We start from the raw sequence: 20,027 nt of genomic DNA on the forward strand, positions 1-20,027 counted from the left end.
CATTTCAATGATTTGGGGGGGGGGGGGGGCTGTGTGAGGTTATTGTGGAGGGTCTTTGAGCAGCAGTGACCAAGTATCTTCTGCCTGCTCTAGAGGGATGGATGGATGGATGGATGGATGGATGGATGGATGGATGGATGGATGGATGGATCTTCCATCAGCCCATATCTCCAACCTGCCGGTGTTCCAGGCTTGGCCAGGCTCTGTCTAAAGCAGCCAGGGATTGGTGGGATCCTGCTAAGAAAATGGGAGCAGAAAGAATTGTGTCTGCTTTACTGGCTGGCTGAGATGGCAGCAGGCTGGAGAGGGCCGAGGTGTGCATCTGCTCATCCTCCCTCTGCTGAGTGAGCTGGTGTGGCACTGGTGATTGGGATTTTAAGAGAGTGGATGGGCACGGATGGTGTTTTATTCATGGCCACCCTTTTCTGTGCCAGTGATGGAAAGGCCTTGGGGCTGTGCTGGATGCCCTGAGTTGCCCACCCAAGGGGGACTGCAGTCCTGCACGAGGTGGGTCAGGGTGCCATGGTGAGGAGGCCTCTCCAGGACCATCCAAGGAGGGCTGGACAGGGGATTCATCTCCAGAAACCTGGAGGAACACTGAGGGAACACTGCTCCCTGTCAGCACAGCTTGCTGGGCTGTGGGACAGTTATGGAGTCAGTGTTTCCAAACCTGGCCCAGGCAAAAAAATCACAGAAGTTTTTTTGGTCCAGTTCTGTCCCCTTATTACAGAGGCCCTGGGCTGTAATGTGGGTCTCACCCGCACTGCCACAGTGCCTGAACACACCAGTGGGACCCCCCTACCGTGTTACAGCCGGGGGAAATGAGGTGGGGGCTGAAGCCCTTGGATATTTGCAGCACAGGTGTCCTGTCCTGGACAAATGACTTCCATGTGCCTGGACGTGTGGTAGGGACAGGGATTCCCAGGGGACACAGGGCTCCTGTGCCCACCGTGCCCGGAGCGAGGGGCTCTTCCCACACAGAACAGTCAAGTTTTACTACAAGCTAGAGCTTCCCAAGAGGTCTGGATGTGCTCCAAGAGAGATTGCTGGGCTGTGGGAGCAAAGGAAGGACAAATTCGGGGGCCTGGGCAGAGAGGAGTGGGTTGGAGGCTGGGTTTCCTCAGGACTGAGCCCTGGGGGCACCTCGGGTTATTTGGGGTGTGCATCGCCCAGGGTGCAGCTGGAGAAGCTGAAAGAAGCATCCCGGGCGGGTGCTTTGGCGGTGAGTCAGCACCCACCTCCGGCGTCCGAAACCAGGAGAGATGGTATCAGCCCGAGGGGGGGGCTGGCCTGATCAAAGGAGCTGGGCTGCACACAATGCGGCGGCTCGATAGCCCTTATCTGTCATCCCCGAGGTGCGAAGGGCCCTGGGGCCGAGGGGCAGAGGGGGGTGGGTGGTGGGTGCTGCAGGGCTGGGTGCGGGAGCTCCCACCCACCTTTTCGCCGGAGAAACCTCTCCTGGCAAATACTGAGAGACAAGAAAATTATGTCTCTGGGAAAAACCCTGGGGAAGGGTCTGAACGCTCCTCCGGCTGCAGAAGCGGAAGGGCAGCTCACTGTTCCCTAGGGAAGGTTTGGGGACCACAGAATCCTCCCTCCCTGTCCCACTGCTGTCCAGAGGAGCCCCCCAAGCCGCGGGCCCCACACCACACACTCACATGGGTCTCAAACATGGTCGTTTAATAAAATCTCCTTTTAAAAGAACTACAATTCATACAACAACGACGAGAGGTGTGGGGAGAGTGGCAGCAGCCCAGGGGAGGGGGAGCACAGGACATGGGGACAGAATCTGTGCCACGATGGCCTCCGTCAGCCACCCCGCCAGGGACAGGGACAGTCCAGTGCCACCACCCCTCACCAGCACATCCCTGCCCTGCCCTGCCCTGCCCTGCCCAGGCCTGAGTGTGCAGTGGCTCCACTGAGCCCCACGGGTGGCTGTGACTGTCCACAACAGGGTCTGGACATGAAGCCACCCACACCTGTGCAAAGGAACCCAAACCCTGTTCTGGGCCTTGCACTGGGGGGTTCATGGCCTTTGCACCCCGGGAGGGTTTGAGGAGCAGCTCTGGGCTCCAAGCAGGAACGTGTTGGTGAGGGCTGGTGAGGCTGGACACGGGCAACACAGAGGTGCAGGGAGTGCCTGAGGCCCGAGACGTGCCTGGGATGGAGCAGTGGAGACTGTCACTGCCACAGGGATGCCCAAAGAACACACAGTGCCAGCCTCCACAGAGATGCTGCCAGAGCCTGGGCTCTGTGGGGTCTGAAGCAGCACAGCAAAGCCCCAATGCCTAGGCTACCTCCCTCAGCTACCCCAGCTCCCTCCAGTCCTGTTCCTCCCTCCCCCGCAGCCACATAAAAACAAAACCTTGAACACTTTTTCTGAGCTTTTAGGCCTGTGGTAAGAGAGGGCCCATCCTCTGCCAGCACAGACTAATGTAGACTCCTGGGCCACAGGGGCACTGGGACTGTCCATGCACCAGGGTGAAGCCCAGCACCCTTGAAGGGGTTAGAGCACAGGGCAGCATCAGGAGTGTCCTGGGGAGTGATGCCAGTGCCTGCTCGAGCTGCTTCTGCCGTTGGCTCCCAGAGCACTGTCCTGCTGCCAGGAGCCGCCTAGACTGGCATGAAGGAGGCAGAATGGGCACTGAAGCCCTCAGTGATGCCACCTGCTGCAGGGACAGGCTCCATCCCTGGCAGAGGGGCTCTGGGCAGGCTGACAGCCCCGATGCCAGGCACGAGCACGCCCGGCCCTCCTGGCCCTCTCCTGCTCTCTGACCCTCTCTCTGGCTCCTTCTCAGCTGCCGTGCACCAGCCCAGCTGCAGCCAGGGCAGCAGCCCCCTCCTCAAAGCCAACTACAAAGGGACAGTGCCGCAGCTCCCCCCTCCCCCGAATTTCTGTGCCAAAGCAGCCGCCCCCTGCAACCGCGAGAACTGCGAGCGAAGGGCAATGCAGGGACGCGATCACAGCAGCAAAGACAACAAGAACGCTGGAAACGGGGGCGATCCGCCCCCCCGCCTCGCCATAGCTGTTAGTGGGTGTTTATTGGGCAGGCGTCGAACAGTCTGGCAGCGCGGGGCCAGCCTCCCCCGGGCCAGCTGTGCGGGCCCCGCTGGCACGGCCGCCCCGCCGGGGACACCGCGGGCACAGCCTGGAGCAAGCTCGGGCAGGAGACGGGGCGGTTACTGCTGCGACTTGGGGTTGGAGGGGTGTAAGGAGGAGTCGTCGAACAGAGGGTTTCTCACTTCCATTTCTCCGGTCTGCCGCGGTGGAGGGAGAGAGATGGGGAAAGGAAAAGGCAGGAAGTCAGAAAACAGTTGGGATTGAGCTGCCCCATCCCCAAGGTGTTCGAGTCTGAATTCCAGCCCGGCAGGGAGGAGTGAGGAGGGGAGGGGAGCAACCTAGTGGGCTGCGATGGATGATGAACATCAGGACTGCCATCGCCCTGGAAAGGTGCTGCCTCCCTGGCAGGAGGGGATGGGGTGGGGTGATGTGTAAAACCCCAGGTCTTGGGTGAGGTGGGACCCCACAGCTGTGTTGGGGACCCCAGGACAGCAGTCCCAGCCTGGCTGGCAGGAATAGACTTCCTTGTTTAGACTGAGGACCCCAGGACGGGACCCCCATCATGGCTGGCAGGAATGGGGTGCCCTGCCCAGACTGCCATCAAGTGCCCGTAATGGGCTTGTAAAGACCCACTGATGACCCTCGATCTGGGTCCTGATGGCTGCTCTCCACAGCTATTACCATGTAAAAGGCTCCTCTTCGTCCCTTTGTGCTCTTTGTAGCCAGGGCTGTTAAGAGCTGCCCTTCCCTGGAGTCCCCTGCTAACCACGAACATCCTCTCTGACTGTGAGGGGAGGCAGGTCTGTGCTCCAGGCGTTGGAATGAGACAATGACAAACCCCAGCCCAGCCCCGGTGCCCAGAACCGCTGCCCATGCCCCTGTCACCACAGGGATGGTGTGCCAAGGGCTGCTCTAGTTCTCTGCTCACAGGGAAAAGCCTTGTGCCAGGACATGCACTCCTACCCACTTGGAGAGCTTCACTGGGGGCTGTCCGGGGTCATGGGGGGAGCAGAGGGGTTGGACCACCTCAAGGTTTGATGAAGAACATGTGGAAAAGGCTCCTCACACAGAAATGCACACCCCAGTCACACATTGGATACCCCCACATGCACAGGGATCCCTGTACTCACATACCGGAGCCAGCCCGGGGCACTCATACACGGTGAAGTCTCCATCCTCATTCTCCTCATCAGACGATGCCGAGTCCGGCAGCTTGGGCTCCTCTTTATGTCTGGGGGAAGAAGTTTAGAGAGGAGGTGAAGCCCAGTGGATGATTAGGGCCACCCCAGTTAATGGCAGGACACAGTGTCTCCTCCCAGGCTTACTTCTCCAGGGAGAGCATCTGCTGCTTTTGGTGCTGGTAGTGGTACATCTGGGCACTCTGAGCCAGCGTCTTGTCCCCAGGCTGTGGAGAGAGCAGGAACAGGTGTGGGGATTGGGGCTTCGGAGGGCCCCAGCCTGGCTGGTGAGAATCCCTCCAGCAGGGCACTGGGGCCTGAGTGCCAAACACCCCACAGGGAGGAACATGAGCCTTACCGAGATCTTGTCATAGGGCAGGGGGCTGGTTACTCGCTGGGGTGAGTAGTCTGCTTTCTGTGCCAGCCTGACTTCCTTCTGCAGCCTGCCAGGGAATTGGAATCAGGGAATCACTAAGGTTGGAAAAGCTTTCTAAGGTCAAGTCTAACCATTAACCCAGCACTGCTGAAGTCTACAACTAAACCATGTCTCCAGGTGTCACATCCATGTTTTCTGAACACTTTCATGGATGGTGACTCCACCACCTCCCTGGGCAGCCCTTTCCAATGCCTGACCACTCTTTACATGAATCTTCCCTCATATCCAACCTAAATCTCCCCTGAGACAGCTTGAGGCCATTTTCTCTCATCCTGCCCTCACCAAGGAACTGTCAGCAGCCCCAGCTCACCTGTACCAGCAGATGGCCGCCACGATCAGCGCTGAGATCCCAGCCACTGTGCACACCACAATCAGCCCTGCAGAGGTGGAGAGGACAGCAAGGGACAGCAGGTGAGCTGGCAGCATGGTGACACCAGCCCATGCTTCCCTGGTGAGGGTGTGAAACCCCTTCCTCTGAGTCCCAAGGTCTCACCAAGCACCATGTTTTCATTTGCAGGGATGGGAGATGCCTCCACCCCAGGGTATTTCTGGACCGTGGCAGTGGTGGGGAGGATGGAGGCTGCCATGGTGCCAGCAGGACCCCGCTGCAGATGCCCCTCTCTCAGCCCACTGGCCGCATGCTGTCTGCTGCCCTCGGGCACCAGGGTGGCTGCGGGAGAAGACAGAGCAGTGAGCAGTGCCCGGGCAGCTCCAGAGGGCAAACCTGCCTGGGGTGCAGGGAATGAGGTCTCTGGCACTGCTGGGAGCAGGGAATGAGCACTTACTCCTGGGTCTGCCATCCTGTAGCGGGTGATGGCGAGGAGCCTCCTGCCTGGCCAGCACATCCGCGAGAAAATCAATTTCTGCCTCCAAGCCGGGAATGGAAGTCCGTCCTACGGGAGAACAGGTGTGAGATGGGCACTGTGGGGTGCAGCCCACCCCCAGGGCCAGACCAGTACCCCCAAGAAGGGGCTCCTGTCACAGCTTCAGCAAACACAGGTGGTGTTCAGTCTGAGGCCCCTCAGATGCAGCTCTCCAAAAGCTGGGCCCTGGGACCCAGAATTAAACTCAACTTCCAAGGCAGTAGACATCCCTGTCCCCATCACAATCCCCATTCTATCCCTGCTTCCTTTGCCCCTATTCAGACTCTCCCCTCAGGGACTGTCCCCTGGTGGCTAAATCCAGACATAGGAAGGCAAGGTGGTACTGGCTGCTTGATTCCCAGATAATTCAAGGTTATAACAATTATATCTCCTCTGGAATCTGTCCTCCCATCCAGAGTTTGGAAATAAACCCTGATTCCTTCTGGAGCTGTGCACCAAGGCCACCTTGCTGCCCCATGACTCAGAGCCACATGAGCCACAGAACAATTTAAAAGGGGGACACCCTTGCTTTAAACAAAAGCAGCAAGAGTCACTGTCCCCACATCCTTCATGCCCTTGTGTTCCCAAACTGCCCCAGCCTCCTATCCTTGGCTGGAGCCCTGGATTTCCCTGGCTCTTTGCACCCTGTGATTTGCATCCCAGAGCAGCACCATGGCCAAGAGGTGCCAGGCTGGGGCTGTGCCAGTGCTGTACCCAGTAGGTGAATGCCAGGGTGCCAAGGTGCCAGCACAGGGCCAAGGTCTCCCAACGGGCAAGGGAGTGGGCATGGGACTGAGTGTGACAGCCCTGTGCCTGAGGGGGACATCCTGGTGCCCGGAATGGGGATAGCCCTGTGTCCTAATGCCTGGGACGGGGACATTCTGGCTCTAGCTTCCCTCTGCACTCCGGGAAAGATTTGTCTCCTTAGGGGACAACCCTGTCCATCCCATGTGTGCCACCATCAGGCTGTGTTGGTGTTGGATGTGATGTAGCTGGACAAAGAAAAAAAAAAGTTCAAAAAACATCCAGAGCAGCTGCCAGGTCCCTCAGAGTCTCCCACCCTGTGGGATTGTGTAAAGTGGCACATGGGAAACTGAGGCAGCAGTTTGGTGTCCTGGCATTCCTGGGCTGTGCCACTTACCTGCACTAACCATCTTTATCACCAATTTCTTTTCCAGTGGCTAAAAGCTGCCCACTTCCCATTCTGTGTGGCAGCTAAACCTCAGCCAGTGATGCCACAGTTGCCACCACACATTTATGGCACTGAGGGCTGGGTCCTGCCAGGCACTGTGGGTGTGTGAGATGCTGGCTCTGGGCTGCTCCAGGAAACAGGGCCGGGGTGAGCCCCAGTTCTTGCCTGACTGCCCCAGGGCACACAGGACGTGCACAGGGGCACTCAGGGGTGCAGGCAGGGCTTGTGCAGGGTGTGGGTGCCCCCTCATGGTAGTTGCCACCACTGCTGCAGCAGGATGGCACAGCCAGGCTGGCACACAGCCCTCCAGCCACTCTGCTCTGCCCCTGGCCCCTCCTCAGGGCTTTCACCTCCTCAGGGCTCAACCCAGGGACACACACCTACCCTGACAGTTAGGGGAAACAGTGACCTAGGAGTGACACATATGGCTTCTGCCCTGGGCTGAGGAAAACTGTGATTGACAGTGTCCACAGGAGGGCACAAAATTCCTACAAATCCACTAATTGCCCTAGTCCTGCCCTAGGATGGCTGATGTCCTCCTTGATGCTGGCAGCACAGCAAGCAGGGAAGTGGAAATCCCCACGTCTGTGAGCCGAGGCCCCTTTCCCCCCTTTTCCCAAAGTGCTTCTTGCAGCACAGTGGGGCTCCATGCTGGTCAAGCAGAAGCAGGGATGAGACCCACTATCTCAAAGCACATCACTCAAACCCATCACAGCACAGACACATGCAGCACCATGGTGTGCATGGGATTTTAGGGGGCTCAGAGCCCTGTGCAAGACAGCAGCATCCAGGTACAGTCAGCTGTGGGAGGCACTGTACCCAGGTTCCATGCATCCCATCTCACCTCTGCACTGATGCTGTGCTGGGTATGCCGAGACCCCTACACATAATGGCAGGAGCACACCACTCACACGCATCGCCCTCCTGAGACCACAAATGGGGCTTTTCACCCCAAAAAGCTGTTTTTGGCAGAGGATCCCTGGCTCCTGCCAGGATGGCACAGTGGCAGGATCCCAGGATCGGTGTCACCAGCAGTCCCAAGTGGCTCAAGGATGTGCAACCCTTTAAAGGGGCTGACTACATAGCAAAAGGGCTGCAAGGGTATCCCCTTTAAAGGCTTGGGCATCCTTGGGCTACAGCAGCCACGTTTGCCTTGCATCCCCTCCTAAATGCAGCTATCAGAGCCCCTCTTCATCCTCACAGCCTCCTCCAGTGCTGCTATGAGATGAAGGTACAGGCAGGATGAGAAAGCCCTCATGGAAAAATAAATGGTGCCTCCCTGCCAAGAGGAGCTGGGCATCCTCAGGATGCTAAAACAGAGGATTTAGGAGGGAATCCCCCTTTTTTATTTACCACAATCCTCACACTTTTGCTACCACAAGGTAGTGGTATTGCTTGGGACAACAGGATGGGACTGGGAGGGACCTTGGTGTCACCATCCTCCCATGGTGGGTCCTCAGAGGATGGCACAGTGGTCCTGCATCTCTCTGGGTGAGGATGCAATTGTGGCCACATTCTGCAGAAAGGAGCTGGGTTGCTATGGAGACGCCAGCGCATGTGCAGCCCTTGTGAGAGGGGAATTTGCTCTCAAGACTTCACATTAAAAAATAAACTATAAACAACTGCTAAAGCCATCCAGTGTCAGTGGATGAAGAGCTCGTGGCAGCAGTGCTGACTGCTGTCAAACACCAAGTCTAGACCCCATCCCTGTGCCATCTCCTTTTATCCCCCCAGCCATCCCTCTCATTTCAGCCAAAGGGTCTTGCTTTGGGGGTCTCCCCTCTGATTTACAGGGGATTTAATTCTGCCAGGAGGAATGGCATTGAAGGCATGCTGGGTTCTGACATCCTTCATGTGCCCACCTGGGCTGAGCCATGGGTGAAAGATATCTCCAACTGCATTCCCACAGCATCCTGAACATGCTCAACAAAACAAAGCAATCCCCCAAAACCCAGAGGACCCCTCCATGTTTGCAGGGAGTTCAGATGCAGGGGGAGCTGCCTCCCTGGTTCAATAAGCAGTGCTTGTCCATCCTGCCTGGCATAGGACACGCCACCCTGCATGTTTTTAGAAGCTCCCCAGGAGTTGGGAATGCCTTAGCAGGAAACTTCTGGGGACAGTGGGAGTGAAGAGCAGGTGGAGGAGGGTGGGCTGGGGGAGACGCAGATGTTCTGCACCAGGAGGTGACTCAGAGGCACTCCAGAGTGCCTCGAATCCAGGCAGTCCCCACCAGGAGCAGCCTGAGGGTGTGGCCAGTCCTGGCCTCTTCCCCAGCCACAGACGTCACTCCACTTTATAGTAATCAATAATTGTGTGGAGCTATAATTATGGTCTTAACTCACCTGTGAGATGAGCCTGTGATAAGGGGGCACAGAAATAGCTCTGCCACAGCTTTCCAAGCTGCATGAAGAGTTGACTGTCATGCTAAAAGATGCCTATGCCTGGCCCCCAGCACTGTCTTTGCAGCTGAACCAGGGGCACAGGTACCAAAGCTGCACTGGGAGCACCCTTTGAGTATTGCAGCAGCAGTGGGATGGGTGACCATGGGCTGCTGCACCCAGGCTGCCACAGCCCCTCGGATCCCTCAGGGATGGAGCCAGGAATAACACCAAGTGCAGCCCTTGGTGCCCTGGTGTGCAGCCAGGGTGTGATCCTGTCCATCATAGCTGACTCGAGCCCTCCCGCCATGGATGCTGGGCATCACTCAAGGAGGAAATAGAAATTCTGAACCACAGCCCAATATTTTAAATCAAAGGGAATCAGGCACTGAAATCCCAAACACTGTCACCAGCTCAGCCCTGGGATGGGTGAGGCCATGGGCACTTATTTCAGGCAGTCACAGAATCAGCGTTAAGTCACTGCTCTGTGAGCTGAAAGTGGCTCCCCTGCTCCTGCAAAGCCTGAACCCTGGAACAGCCAGGCAGACCCTGGAAATCCCCAGAAGCTGCCTGTCCTACTCCTGTCCTTGGAGGTCCTGGGCTCCCTACAGTGCTGACAGGGCTACACACGGTCACTAGAGGAGGATGCACATAGAGCAGGATGCACATAGAGCAGAATGGGGTTGCCAGCCCAAAACCACCCCCTGAGCTGAGGCAAGTGGGGTGAGAGGGAGAAGAGCAGCCGTCCCCACAGAGATACAGCTGCCATGGAGAGAAGGAAGAGGATGGAGTACTGCTGGGGTGGGGGGGCTGCCCTGAGGCACAGACCCTCCCAGAGCTACAGAGATGCAAGGCAGGTGTGCAGGCAGAGGGGTGGAGGGCGAGTGCACCTACCGCTGGGTGAGAGCTGCTTCTGGACACAGTGCCCGTGGTCGTCCTCCTGGAAGGGGGGCAGGCAGGGCCCGCAGGCCCCTGACCCCGGTGGGCAGAACTCTCGGCGCTGCAGGGCACAGTCCAGGCTCCGGGGACACGACGCTGCTGTGGGGACAGGACAAAACAGCTCAGGAGGAGGTTTTTTGCTGGACTACTTGCTCCCCGGAGATAGTGTGGGGCTCAGCCATGTGGCTTGGGGGGCAATTCGTGCTTAATGGACAAATAAACAAATGTCTAAGCACAGAAATTGGACTTGGCTCCTGGCTTCACCTCCCTAGGGTTACTCTCAAGGCTGCTTTGTTTAAAAATTGGGGCGGGGGAGGTTGTGGCACTGTGCAGCCTCAGGCTGGGGACACGTCACAGCCCCGTGGGACACTGGGAAACACACCTGTAGGGGCCCTGGTTTGTGCCATGACTCATGGAAACACTTCTCCCCAAAACAGGTGCTGCACAAAGCTGATGACTGGCAGAGAAAGTCGCTCCAGTGTGGGCACCCCAAAGCACCAGACATCGACAAGACCCTCAGAGCCACCTTGTGAGGAGTGATGGGGGCAGAGCCCTGAGCCAGAGTCCAGCAACTGGGTAAATAACGCCCAGGCGGGATCCCAGGGAAGGCTGTTATCTCTGTTTGAGGAATGAGCTGTGCTTGCCCAGCTGTCACTGGCTGCAATTCAGAGCTCCCCACGTGTCACCAGCCAGTGACTGGTGAGCTGGCAGTGCTGCGTGGGCACCCTGTGGACTGAGGGGGCTCCCAGGGGCTTTGCCACTCTCTGAGCCCACCTCAAGGCTGAGCAGTGAGAGTCCTGTGCTGGTGGGAGTGGGCACCTCAGTGCCATGCCAGGTAATGTGGACTGAGCACTCTGTATCCCAACACCCAGGTGCCACATGGGCACCTCCAACCCTGACTGCTGCCACCCTGTGTGTGGGCGCTATTTCACACAGAGGACACAGGTAGCAGCAGGTTAGACATGGAAAGTTTCTTTATTTTCTGACTTCATCAACTTATATACATTTTGTACAGAAGGCCAAGGATTGGCTAAAGAGGTTACGACTTCATGGACCTTATCAGTCACTGTTACCATTAATCAAGTTCTCCTCCCAGAGGAGAACTATGCAAACACATTGATAAATTCTAAAAATACATATAGTTTACATGAAGCTGCGTGAGAATCATGCTGCGAAGATTCAAACACTTGAAAGCAAGAAAATTCAGGCCAACACCTGTGGGGCTGTCAAACTACATTGCCCCAGTGCTGCTCCACCCTTGCACACTCACACATTCCTGGGGGCTGGTACCACCTGTCCAGTGCTCGAGCAGGCAGGTGGTGGGTTCCCCAATACTCTGGCCATGAGCCCCCCCCGAAGGTTCTGGCAATGCCAACATGAGCCTCCCTCTCAGGTGCCAAGAGTGTGAGCTGGCAGAGCCCACTGGGCATGGGCTGAGCCCACTGGGCACTGGCTGCACAGCCACGTGGGCACAGAGCAGCCTGCCCAGGACCACCGGGGCTGGCCCCTCTATGGCAGCAGGACACAGCACCTGGTGGGACATGGGCACTGAGCAGGGGGGGATATCGGGGTGTCTGGGGAACAGGGTGCAGGCCTCACTCCCATGTTGGGCCCCTGCATGCTCCCTGAGGCTGAGGGAAGATCACAGCAAGGCCATGACAGAGGCCCAGCAGTGGCAGCAGCCCCCACAGGGCCTGCAGTGGTGTGGCCTCTGCCAGCTCCACTCCAAGGTCACTCCTTCTCCTCTTCCTCTTCCTCATCCTCTTCCTCCTCCTCCAGCCAGATAATGTGGGAACTGCTGCAGGCCCTGCCTGCAGCCTGCCCTCCCAGTACTCCACTGCCAGCTGGCACTGGCCACGGCTCCCTCCCAGCTCTGCAAAGTGCTCCTGGCTCTGATGGAGTGCTCTGGAGCAGGTCCTGGGCAGGCATCAGGCACACAGGCTGGAATGGTGCCCCCACCAAATCCCAGCCCCAAGGTCTCACTACCCCCTGTCCACAGCCTCCCTGGCCAGGAGCAGCAGCAGGCAGGAGCAGGGCTTGCTGAGGCACCCCAGCACCTCACCCACACTGCCCCATGCCTAGGGGTGTGGCTCCTGAAGTGAGTCAGGGGCAGTGACTGCCAGCAGCTGCAGTAACAATGCCAGGCTAGACATTGTACACACTAGCCTCGGGTGACACACACCAAGCAGAGGTGACACACACCAGCCACAAGTGGCACATAGAGTGACTGCAGGATGGACACCCTGCTGGTGGCTGCGACCTGGTGGGCTTCCTGACCCAGCTGCATCCCTCTGCCCTGCTGTCTCTTGCACTAGGAAACAGATGGTTGGGGAACAGGCTGAACCCCTGGAGCCATGCCCACTCCTGGACACAGCTGGCACCACGGCTCGGGCAGTCCCTGTACAAGCCCTGCCACTGACAGCAGCTGCTCACGTCACTGCTGCATTTTCCTGCCCCTGAAATTGCAGCAGCCTAGCCCCCTCCCACGCAGAGACAGCAGAACAGGGCTCTCTGCAGGGCTGACCCTGGAAACCAGGAGTGGGGGGACACTGGTCACATCACGCCACTGCTGGGGAGAGAGCACCTGGCACAGCCATGGCCACCAGTCTAGCCCCATGTCCTGCAGCAGCACTGGTGTGTGCTAGTCCACCAGTGGGGGAGCAGCTGGAAGTGCTTCTTCGTGCTTCAGCAGATTTCATCAGGCAGATGTAACACGCCACCAGCTCCCATCCCTTGAGGCCGCCAGGGCTTGTGTCCTGGCTCCCAGCTTCGGCTGGTGGGTGTCGAGGTCTGGCCCAGCCAGCAGAAATGATCTCCAGCACAGTTTCTGTCATGGCCAAGACAAAAGCCAACAGCCCGGGGCGACAGGCTGGGGCCAGGGAACACCTGTAGGGAGCCCCTGGGAGCATTCCCCATGCCTGCACAGCAAACATCTCACTGCACCCTGCTCCCACCGAGGGGACAGTCCCACTGATGGGACACTCCCACCAGACACAGCCCCACCCAGGAACAATGGAAAAAAGCCTCATCAGCACTCCCCCCACTCCCACACTCATCCTCCTGCTGCTGCTGCTTTGGGGCCAGCAGCCCAGAGCCCTGGGCTACAGGCAGTGCAGGCAGTGTGGTGGACACTCCTGCTGCAGCCCTGAGGCCATCACGATGGGTTTCCAGAACCTTGTCCTGCTCCACATTCAGTGCCAAGGGGGAAAGGGAGGGCCAGGAGGAGCTGAGCCAGGTTTCTGCAGAGGTGGGGAGATGCCAAGCCTTCAGCATCCCCAAACACATTGCCTCCAAACCACCAGTGTTCCCCCAGAGCATCGCCCTACTCTAGAGGAGACCCCATCTACCAGTACCCCAAAATCCCAAGTTGCTCCTGTGATTCCAGGCTGCGGCAGAACCAGACAATCTCCACAAGGCTGAGGGAGTGGAATTTTGTGTCATCACTACTCAAAAGCCTTTAACTAGGCCAGAAAAATCCCTGTTCCTTGCCTTGGCAGCCTGTCTACTGTGCAAATGAAACAGCTGGACTGGCAGGGCTGTAGGAACAGGAGAGAGCACCAGGATGGGTGGAAACAGCTCCAGCAAACCACAGCTCCAGACCCCAGCAGAGACTGGGCAGGAGGTAGAAGAGGACATGGCTCTCCTTGCCTGTGGCTGGTGAGGAGAGCATCAAGCCAGCAAGACCCCCGGTATCCCAGGCTGGTATCCCAGCCTTAACAACCCTGGATGCTCCAGCCCCAACTCCAGCCCTGCAGAGACTGCTACATCCAGGACATCCACCACTGCATCCCCCCTGTGCCCCTGCTGTGCCAGGGGGTCTCCAGCCACAAACGGCTCCAGATATTCAGGAAGAGAAGAAATAATAAAAAAAGCAAAAGGCAAACCAGGTGCCACACACCATTTTCTCAGGCCTGCCTGCCCAAATCTGCTGCTGGCTTTGCTTCACTGCATGCACACCCACCCATAGTGGGGATCCCAGGCTGCCACCGATGCCACCTCATCCCAAAGCATCTGGCTGCTCTTTGCAGCCTGAACCACCCACTTTAAATCTTGTTTATCAGGTTTTGCTCAAGTAAATACCAACGATCTTTGCACATGCCTTGAGCCTGCTGGGGCCAGGGTTGGGTTCTTTAATTCCCTTCTTATTGGGCAGGTTTGGCACCACGTCACAAGCAAAGCAGGTGGTGGCCAGAGCTATGGTGCAGGGCAAGCACCACACCTCTGTCATCTGAAAGCAGCCACAGGCTCCCACAGGCACTCTCACTACTGGGCTGGAAACACTCACCTGGAGCAGCAGCACCGCTGTGCCCACCAGGGCCAAGATGCTCTTTAGCAAAGCCAAAGCCATCCCACACCACCACCAGAGAAATCCTGCAGCCTTTGGGAAAGAGGCACCAGTGTAATTTTGCTGATGACTCCAGCAGCACAGAGGTGGCATTGTTCAAGGTGGGAATTCTGTCTGTCTGTCCAGCTCCTAGTCTAGTCACTGTCCAGCTGTCCAGTCATTGCCTGGCACCAGCCCTGGTGCTCCCACCAGCCCATCACCCTGAAACAGGTGCCTTGGGACATAGCTCTTCACCCATGGGTGCTAGAGCAATAGGGGCCAAGTGTTAAGGCTGTGCCTTTGGAACAACAGCCTTTGGAACAAGGGCTGGCAAGGGGACTCTGGGTGGGCACTCGCCTGCTGACCTCCAGCCAAGCCCAAGCAGCAGCCATAGGTGCTATGGGTGCACTGGAGACCTGTGCCTTCCACAGCTTCTGCCTCCACCTCCACCACAGTCTCCTTTCTATAGGAACAGAACGGGGCCAGGAGCCCAGGGAACCCCTGTATCATGAAGAGTCGGGGTCCCTGCCAGCACTCAGCTGACATGTCACCTCTCATATCACCCACCTAGTGTGATGGGTTCCCACTCAAACAGCAAATATCTCTCATCGACTTTGCCATCCTCTATCTGTGCAGGATGCACCTCAGCATGTGCCACAGTGCATGAGTTAACACAGGCAGTTGCAGCCCTGCGTGCTCTGGGGCAGGATAAGACAGGGATCAGGACCTGCTCTGGCTGCGTTTCCTTCCTCCAATTCAAAGCTCACTCCAGGCACTTAACGGCCAGTTTTTTCCCGTTGCAGTTCTCATTAGCTCATGAAGTGGCTAATTACAGGCCTGCAGCTGCCATTTGGAGCGGCAGCAGTGCTGGGTTATGCCCAGGCACAGGAGGGAGATACCTCAGTGCTGGCAGTGGCACTGGGATCAGGTCCTGGGGTGTTTGGGCCAGCCAGTCCAAGGGAGCCACTGCCCCCCTCATGGACCAGACCCAGAGCATTTGGGGGGGACCAAGCTCCAGGGCACTGTGTTTATGGATTTAATGCAGGGATGGGACTGATGGTGGCTTCTGTACCCTGTGCCCAAGGACCCAGCACCCTTCACACAGGGAGAGGACATCCCATCACCCCTCTCGTCTCCGGGCACCAAACCATTGATCCTGTCCACAATGTGCCCATCACCATATTAATGCTCTTGTCTGCAGCAGCCCCCTTCAACTTTCTCATTCCCAGAGTCCCCACTGCGTTCTCACCCCTCCTGCCCCCAGCACCACCACACCTCCTGTCTCCAGCACGTTGTCCATCCTTCTGCTCCCCCTGCCCCTGCCACACTGTCACCCCTGATACCCCCCATCACCCCTCTAGTCTCCAGCATCCACCACCAACCTTCCTGTCCCCAGTGCCCTGAGCACACTGTCACCCCCCTGACACTGTGCCCCCCCGGAGTGCCCAGGGCTAAGCCGATTACCGCCCTTAATACCCCCATGGCCCAGAAGAGATATTTCAGGCAAACGTTGATGCACCTTCCCCTGTGCTGCGGGAAGACCCGGGCTCCCTGGGGACTGAGGGACCCCTGGGGTGGGGGACCGGTCTCCAGAGCTGCCAGGGAATTGCAGATCCAAAGGACCTGACTCTGCACAGTGCAAGCAGCAGGCCCCTGGCTCCGGAATCCCAGCCTCCCCACCCTGAGCTCCAGCTCTCCACGCACTAATGCCTTCAGAGTATTGCTGGGGTGCACATGGATTTGTGAGTCCCCACAAAGCTACAGCAAAAGGGATGAGGGATTTCACCCCATCTCTTCCATAAAGTCTTCCTTGAAGCTGATTCTGCAATTGGAATGATCAGATATCTTTACACCCATTCCCCCTCCTCAGGCCTACAGACAGAGCCCTTCCCATGTCCTTAGGATGGGTACCAGCTCCTTGGAGCCCCATGGGATGCCTGTTGCCCACATCCTAGCTCCTCCACACCTCACCCCCACAAGGGCTCCCTTCCACAGTGGGAGCCAGCTGAGTACATGTAACCACAGATAACAAGGGACATTATCTCCAAGAAAAAAAACACATGGAAAATTAAACTCGGGAGCAGCACCCCAGCTGCTGCATGGAGAAACACTTGGTCTGCACCAGTGTGGCAGAGGACACCCCACCATGGAGTGATGGGAGGCTTGGAGGGATGGGGTGGCTGAGTGGGACCACTGCCCACCACTGCCACCAGTCCCAGGGGAGACCCAGACAACCTTTCCTGTGCCTCAAGAAAAAACTGGGGCTGCTTCCTGCAGACCAACTCACAGGATGTTGTGGGGCTGAGAGACCACTCCCTGCTCACCCACTGGGCAGAGTCCCGGGGAGCCTGGCAGGGAAGCCAGGCCCGTGCAAGCACCACGGGTGCAGCACCAGTCCTGCTGTCTTGCTCCCAAGAGTGGCTTGGAGCTGCTGCAGCTTGAGGGGTCAGCTCGGGGGTCCCTGGGGCCACTGTGTCCACTGTGTCTCAACCCTGTCCCCAGCACAGCAGTGGACAAACAGGCAAGGAGGAAAAGCCAAGAGATGGACAATCCCACCACAGGCTGAGCCTGGGAATTTCCCAGGGGATGGCTCCTGCCTAGCCATGCCCATCTGGGAATTTGAGCAGTCCCTGCACCACTGCAGAGCAGGGACAGCCAATATCAACACCAGCACCTGTGCTCCCACCCACGTCCCTGGGGAACAGCACGAGGAGGAGCCACAGCACAAAGCCAGCAGGTCAAACATGGCCAAATGGGTCACTTGGACTTGAGACAACTACTCAGATATTGCTGAGCATCTTCTTCAGATGCCTGGGATGTGAAGTGATGGCTGTGGCAGCAGGGTTCAGGATTATTAAAAAATGGGGTTCTAGTCTGTCATCCCATTTGGAAAATTTTGTTGTTGTTGTTTACGATAATAACAATAATAATAATAGATGAAATTTGGCAACCTAGTTACTCTAGAAGTGGGGAGAAATACAGCTCTCACTCATGTTCCAGGAAATGAAGCCAGAAAATGAAGCAAGGCAGGGCCTCTGCCCAAAGCCTGGAGTGATGCATAGAGACATGTGGGAGAAAAATGCTGAGGAGCAGCAAGCAAACCTAAACCACCCTGCAGCACCTTTAAAGCACTGCTGCCCTTCCTCCAGCTCGGATCAGGCTCACACCAAGATGATGATGTTACTGAGCCACATGCAGTTGCATCCCGGGAGATGGCATCTGCTGCAGGGGCTCTGGGCTGCAGTGCCAGCCAAGGAAAGTGAGGAGGAGGAGGAGATGCCAATCCCCATCTGAAGAAGTTCTGATGGAGCTGCAGAGGCAGGAGGACACGGGTATGGTGGTGCAGGACCTTCTCCCTGGCTCTCTCCTTGCCAGGAGCCAGTTTCACCAGCTGCTCCTGGGCCTGCCACCTCCACCCCACAGCCATTCCCAGGGAAAGCCAAAGCTTGGCCCCTTCTGCCCAGGAAAGGCAATTATAAAGTGAGAAGAAACAGCCAATGCTTCTTGTGCTGCAGTGCACTCAGAGGAAGGTGGTGGGGTTGGGACAGAGACTCATTTACCTGCCCAGCATCCCAGGGATATTTCTTTAGCCACCCCCAGGACAAACCTACCTGGAGCTCCCCACTGCCACGTGCCACACAACCCTGAACTCCTGGCGACGGGATCTGCTGTTGGGAACAGCGCAAAGACACCGTCCCCAGCTTCTCTCGGGGGAAAGAGGCTGAGCTGAAAATCCAGCCCCACGTGTGCCAAGAGTGTGCAATATCCCGACACTGGAACAGCTGCTGATGCAGTGCCAGGCCCCTCACACTCACCTCACCTTCAGCATCCTCCTGGGGCTGGGAAGGGAGGGGAAGGGGAAAGTGTCACTATGCCCCTGACAGCACAGGCACAGCCACCCCTGCAGCCCCCCAAGGGACCCTGCCCAACCAGCACTGCCAGGTCAGATCATCCCACACTAACCCCTTAAATGCAGGAGGAGTGGAGATTATGCTGGATCACTGGTGGCTCATCTGAGCCTCCCAGATCTCCTTCTTCCCACCTCAGCCTGTGTCAGCAGCACCTCTGGCTGGGCCCATGGGAGGAGGGAGAGCTCAGGACCATCCCCTCTGCCTCCAACCCTCCGACGTGCAAACACACAGACTTTATGATCCACCGGGAGACATAAAAACTCTTTTAGCTTCCCCTCAGAGCACACGGGAGGGAGCGTGGCGAGGCCGGGCCCGGCTGAGAGCGAGCGGCCTGCGCGGCGTCCGCCTGCCCGGAGCCAGGGCAGGGACACAATATCGGATGGGCAAACAATGCCATGCCGGCAGCCAGGAGGCCCTTCCTGCTCGGCTCCTGAGCCAGCCAGGCGGAAAGCACCTGCCCGAGACAGGCCGTACCCGGGCGGGACACGGCACGGCCTTCCCTGCAGGCGGCACCGCGGCCTGGGGCTGCCCAGGGGATTTTGGGGTTTTTGGGCCCATCAGAGCCCCGCAGACCCAGCACTGGGCACAGAACAAGGGGGGACATGGAGCACATCCAGTGCCTGCCGCCCCAGGAGGGGAAATGCCCTAAGCCAGACCGAAACTCAAACAAACCACCCTGACACAGCCCTTGGGCAGAGAGCAGGGCAGTGCTGCACGGGAGGGTGTGAACAGCCATCCCTCCTGCCCCGGCGGACAGCAGCAATGTCACTGTCACTGTCACTGTCACTGTCACTGTCACTGTCACTGTCACTGTCACTGCTGTGCTGCGGCCGCTCCCGGGGCACTGAGGCAGGTGGGGATACAGGGCTCGGTCACTGCAGCGCCTTTACGTTTTTCTTTGTTTCCGTGGGTTTTTTTTGTTTTTGACGTTGTTTTAATTTTTTTTCCCCACCGATCAAGCCGCTTCAGGAAGGCCGCTCCCATCACTGTGCGCTCCTTCCCCCACTCCAGGATCCACAGCTGTGAGTCCCTCCAGAGCCCCCAGGAGCTGCTGGGGACCAGCCCTGCGGCGCTGCCAGCCCCTGCCGGGCCCTGCAGGGAGTGATGGGGAGGCGCTGCCCGGCCCCGGGGGGCGCCGCAGGGTGTGAAAACCCCCGGGCAGGGGCACCTCCTACCTTCCTCCCACCTCCCCAAAAAACCCCCACCCACGCACTGATCCCTAGTAGGGATGGGGATAACGGGAGAGAAGAGATGGGGGGCAACCGCACCAGGGTTATTCGTGGGAGGGGACACGAGCATCCGCGGGGGAAGGGAGAGGACACGGACACGGGGATGGAGAAGGAAGAGGTGCTCACCGGCACGGGCGAGGCGCAGGCGGAAGGATCCGAGGGCGGCGAGCAGCACCAGCAGCGCTCCGCGGCGGGCGGCAGCGCCCCGGGCCGCCACCATCGTCCACGGTGGACACGGACACGGGAGAGCGGGGCCGCGGCGGCTGCGGCCGGGGGCGGGGCCAGGCGGGGGCGGGGCAAAGAGAGGGCGTGGCCAAGCGGAGGGGCGTGGCTATGCAGCGCCCGGGCCCCGCCCCTGCCGCCAAGCCCCGCCCACCCGCAGCCCCGCGGCGGGACTGCTCCCGCATCACCGGCCCTGCGATGCTTCCAGAACTGCACCCCAAAGCCTCTTCCCGTGCCTGAGGGGGCTCCAGACAGCTGGAGAGGGACTTTGCACAGGGGCCTGGACTGACAGGA

General features: G+C 58.3%; 1 protein-coding gene across 1 annotated transcript; it reads right to left on the reverse strand.

The window, feature by feature from the left end:
• Nucleotides 1–1,668: 1,668 nt before the first annotated feature.
• NPDC1 (neural proliferation, differentiation and control 1) lies at nucleotides 1,669–19,731 on the reverse strand (the record flags this gene model as incomplete). The annotated part of the gene is made up of 9 exons (XM_083875559.1): nucleotides 1,669–3,258; nucleotides 4,196–4,292; nucleotides 4,387–4,466; nucleotides 4,598–4,682; nucleotides 4,986–5,052; nucleotides 5,169–5,345; nucleotides 5,461–5,568; nucleotides 10,003–10,146; nucleotides 19,638–19,731. 9 exons carry the CDS (start codon nucleotides 19,729–19,731, stop codon nucleotides 3,181–3,183), a joined length of 930 nt encoding a protein of 309 aa, XP_083731685.1. The 3' UTR covers nucleotides 1,669–3,180.
• Nucleotides 19,732–20,027: the final 296 nt, after the last annotated feature.

Source organism: Zosterops lateralis (genome assembly GCF_965231275.1).
Source record: "Zosterops lateralis genome assembly, chromosome: 20".
NCBI lineage: Eukaryota > Metazoa > Chordata > Aves > Passeriformes > Zosteropidae > Zosterops > Zosterops lateralis.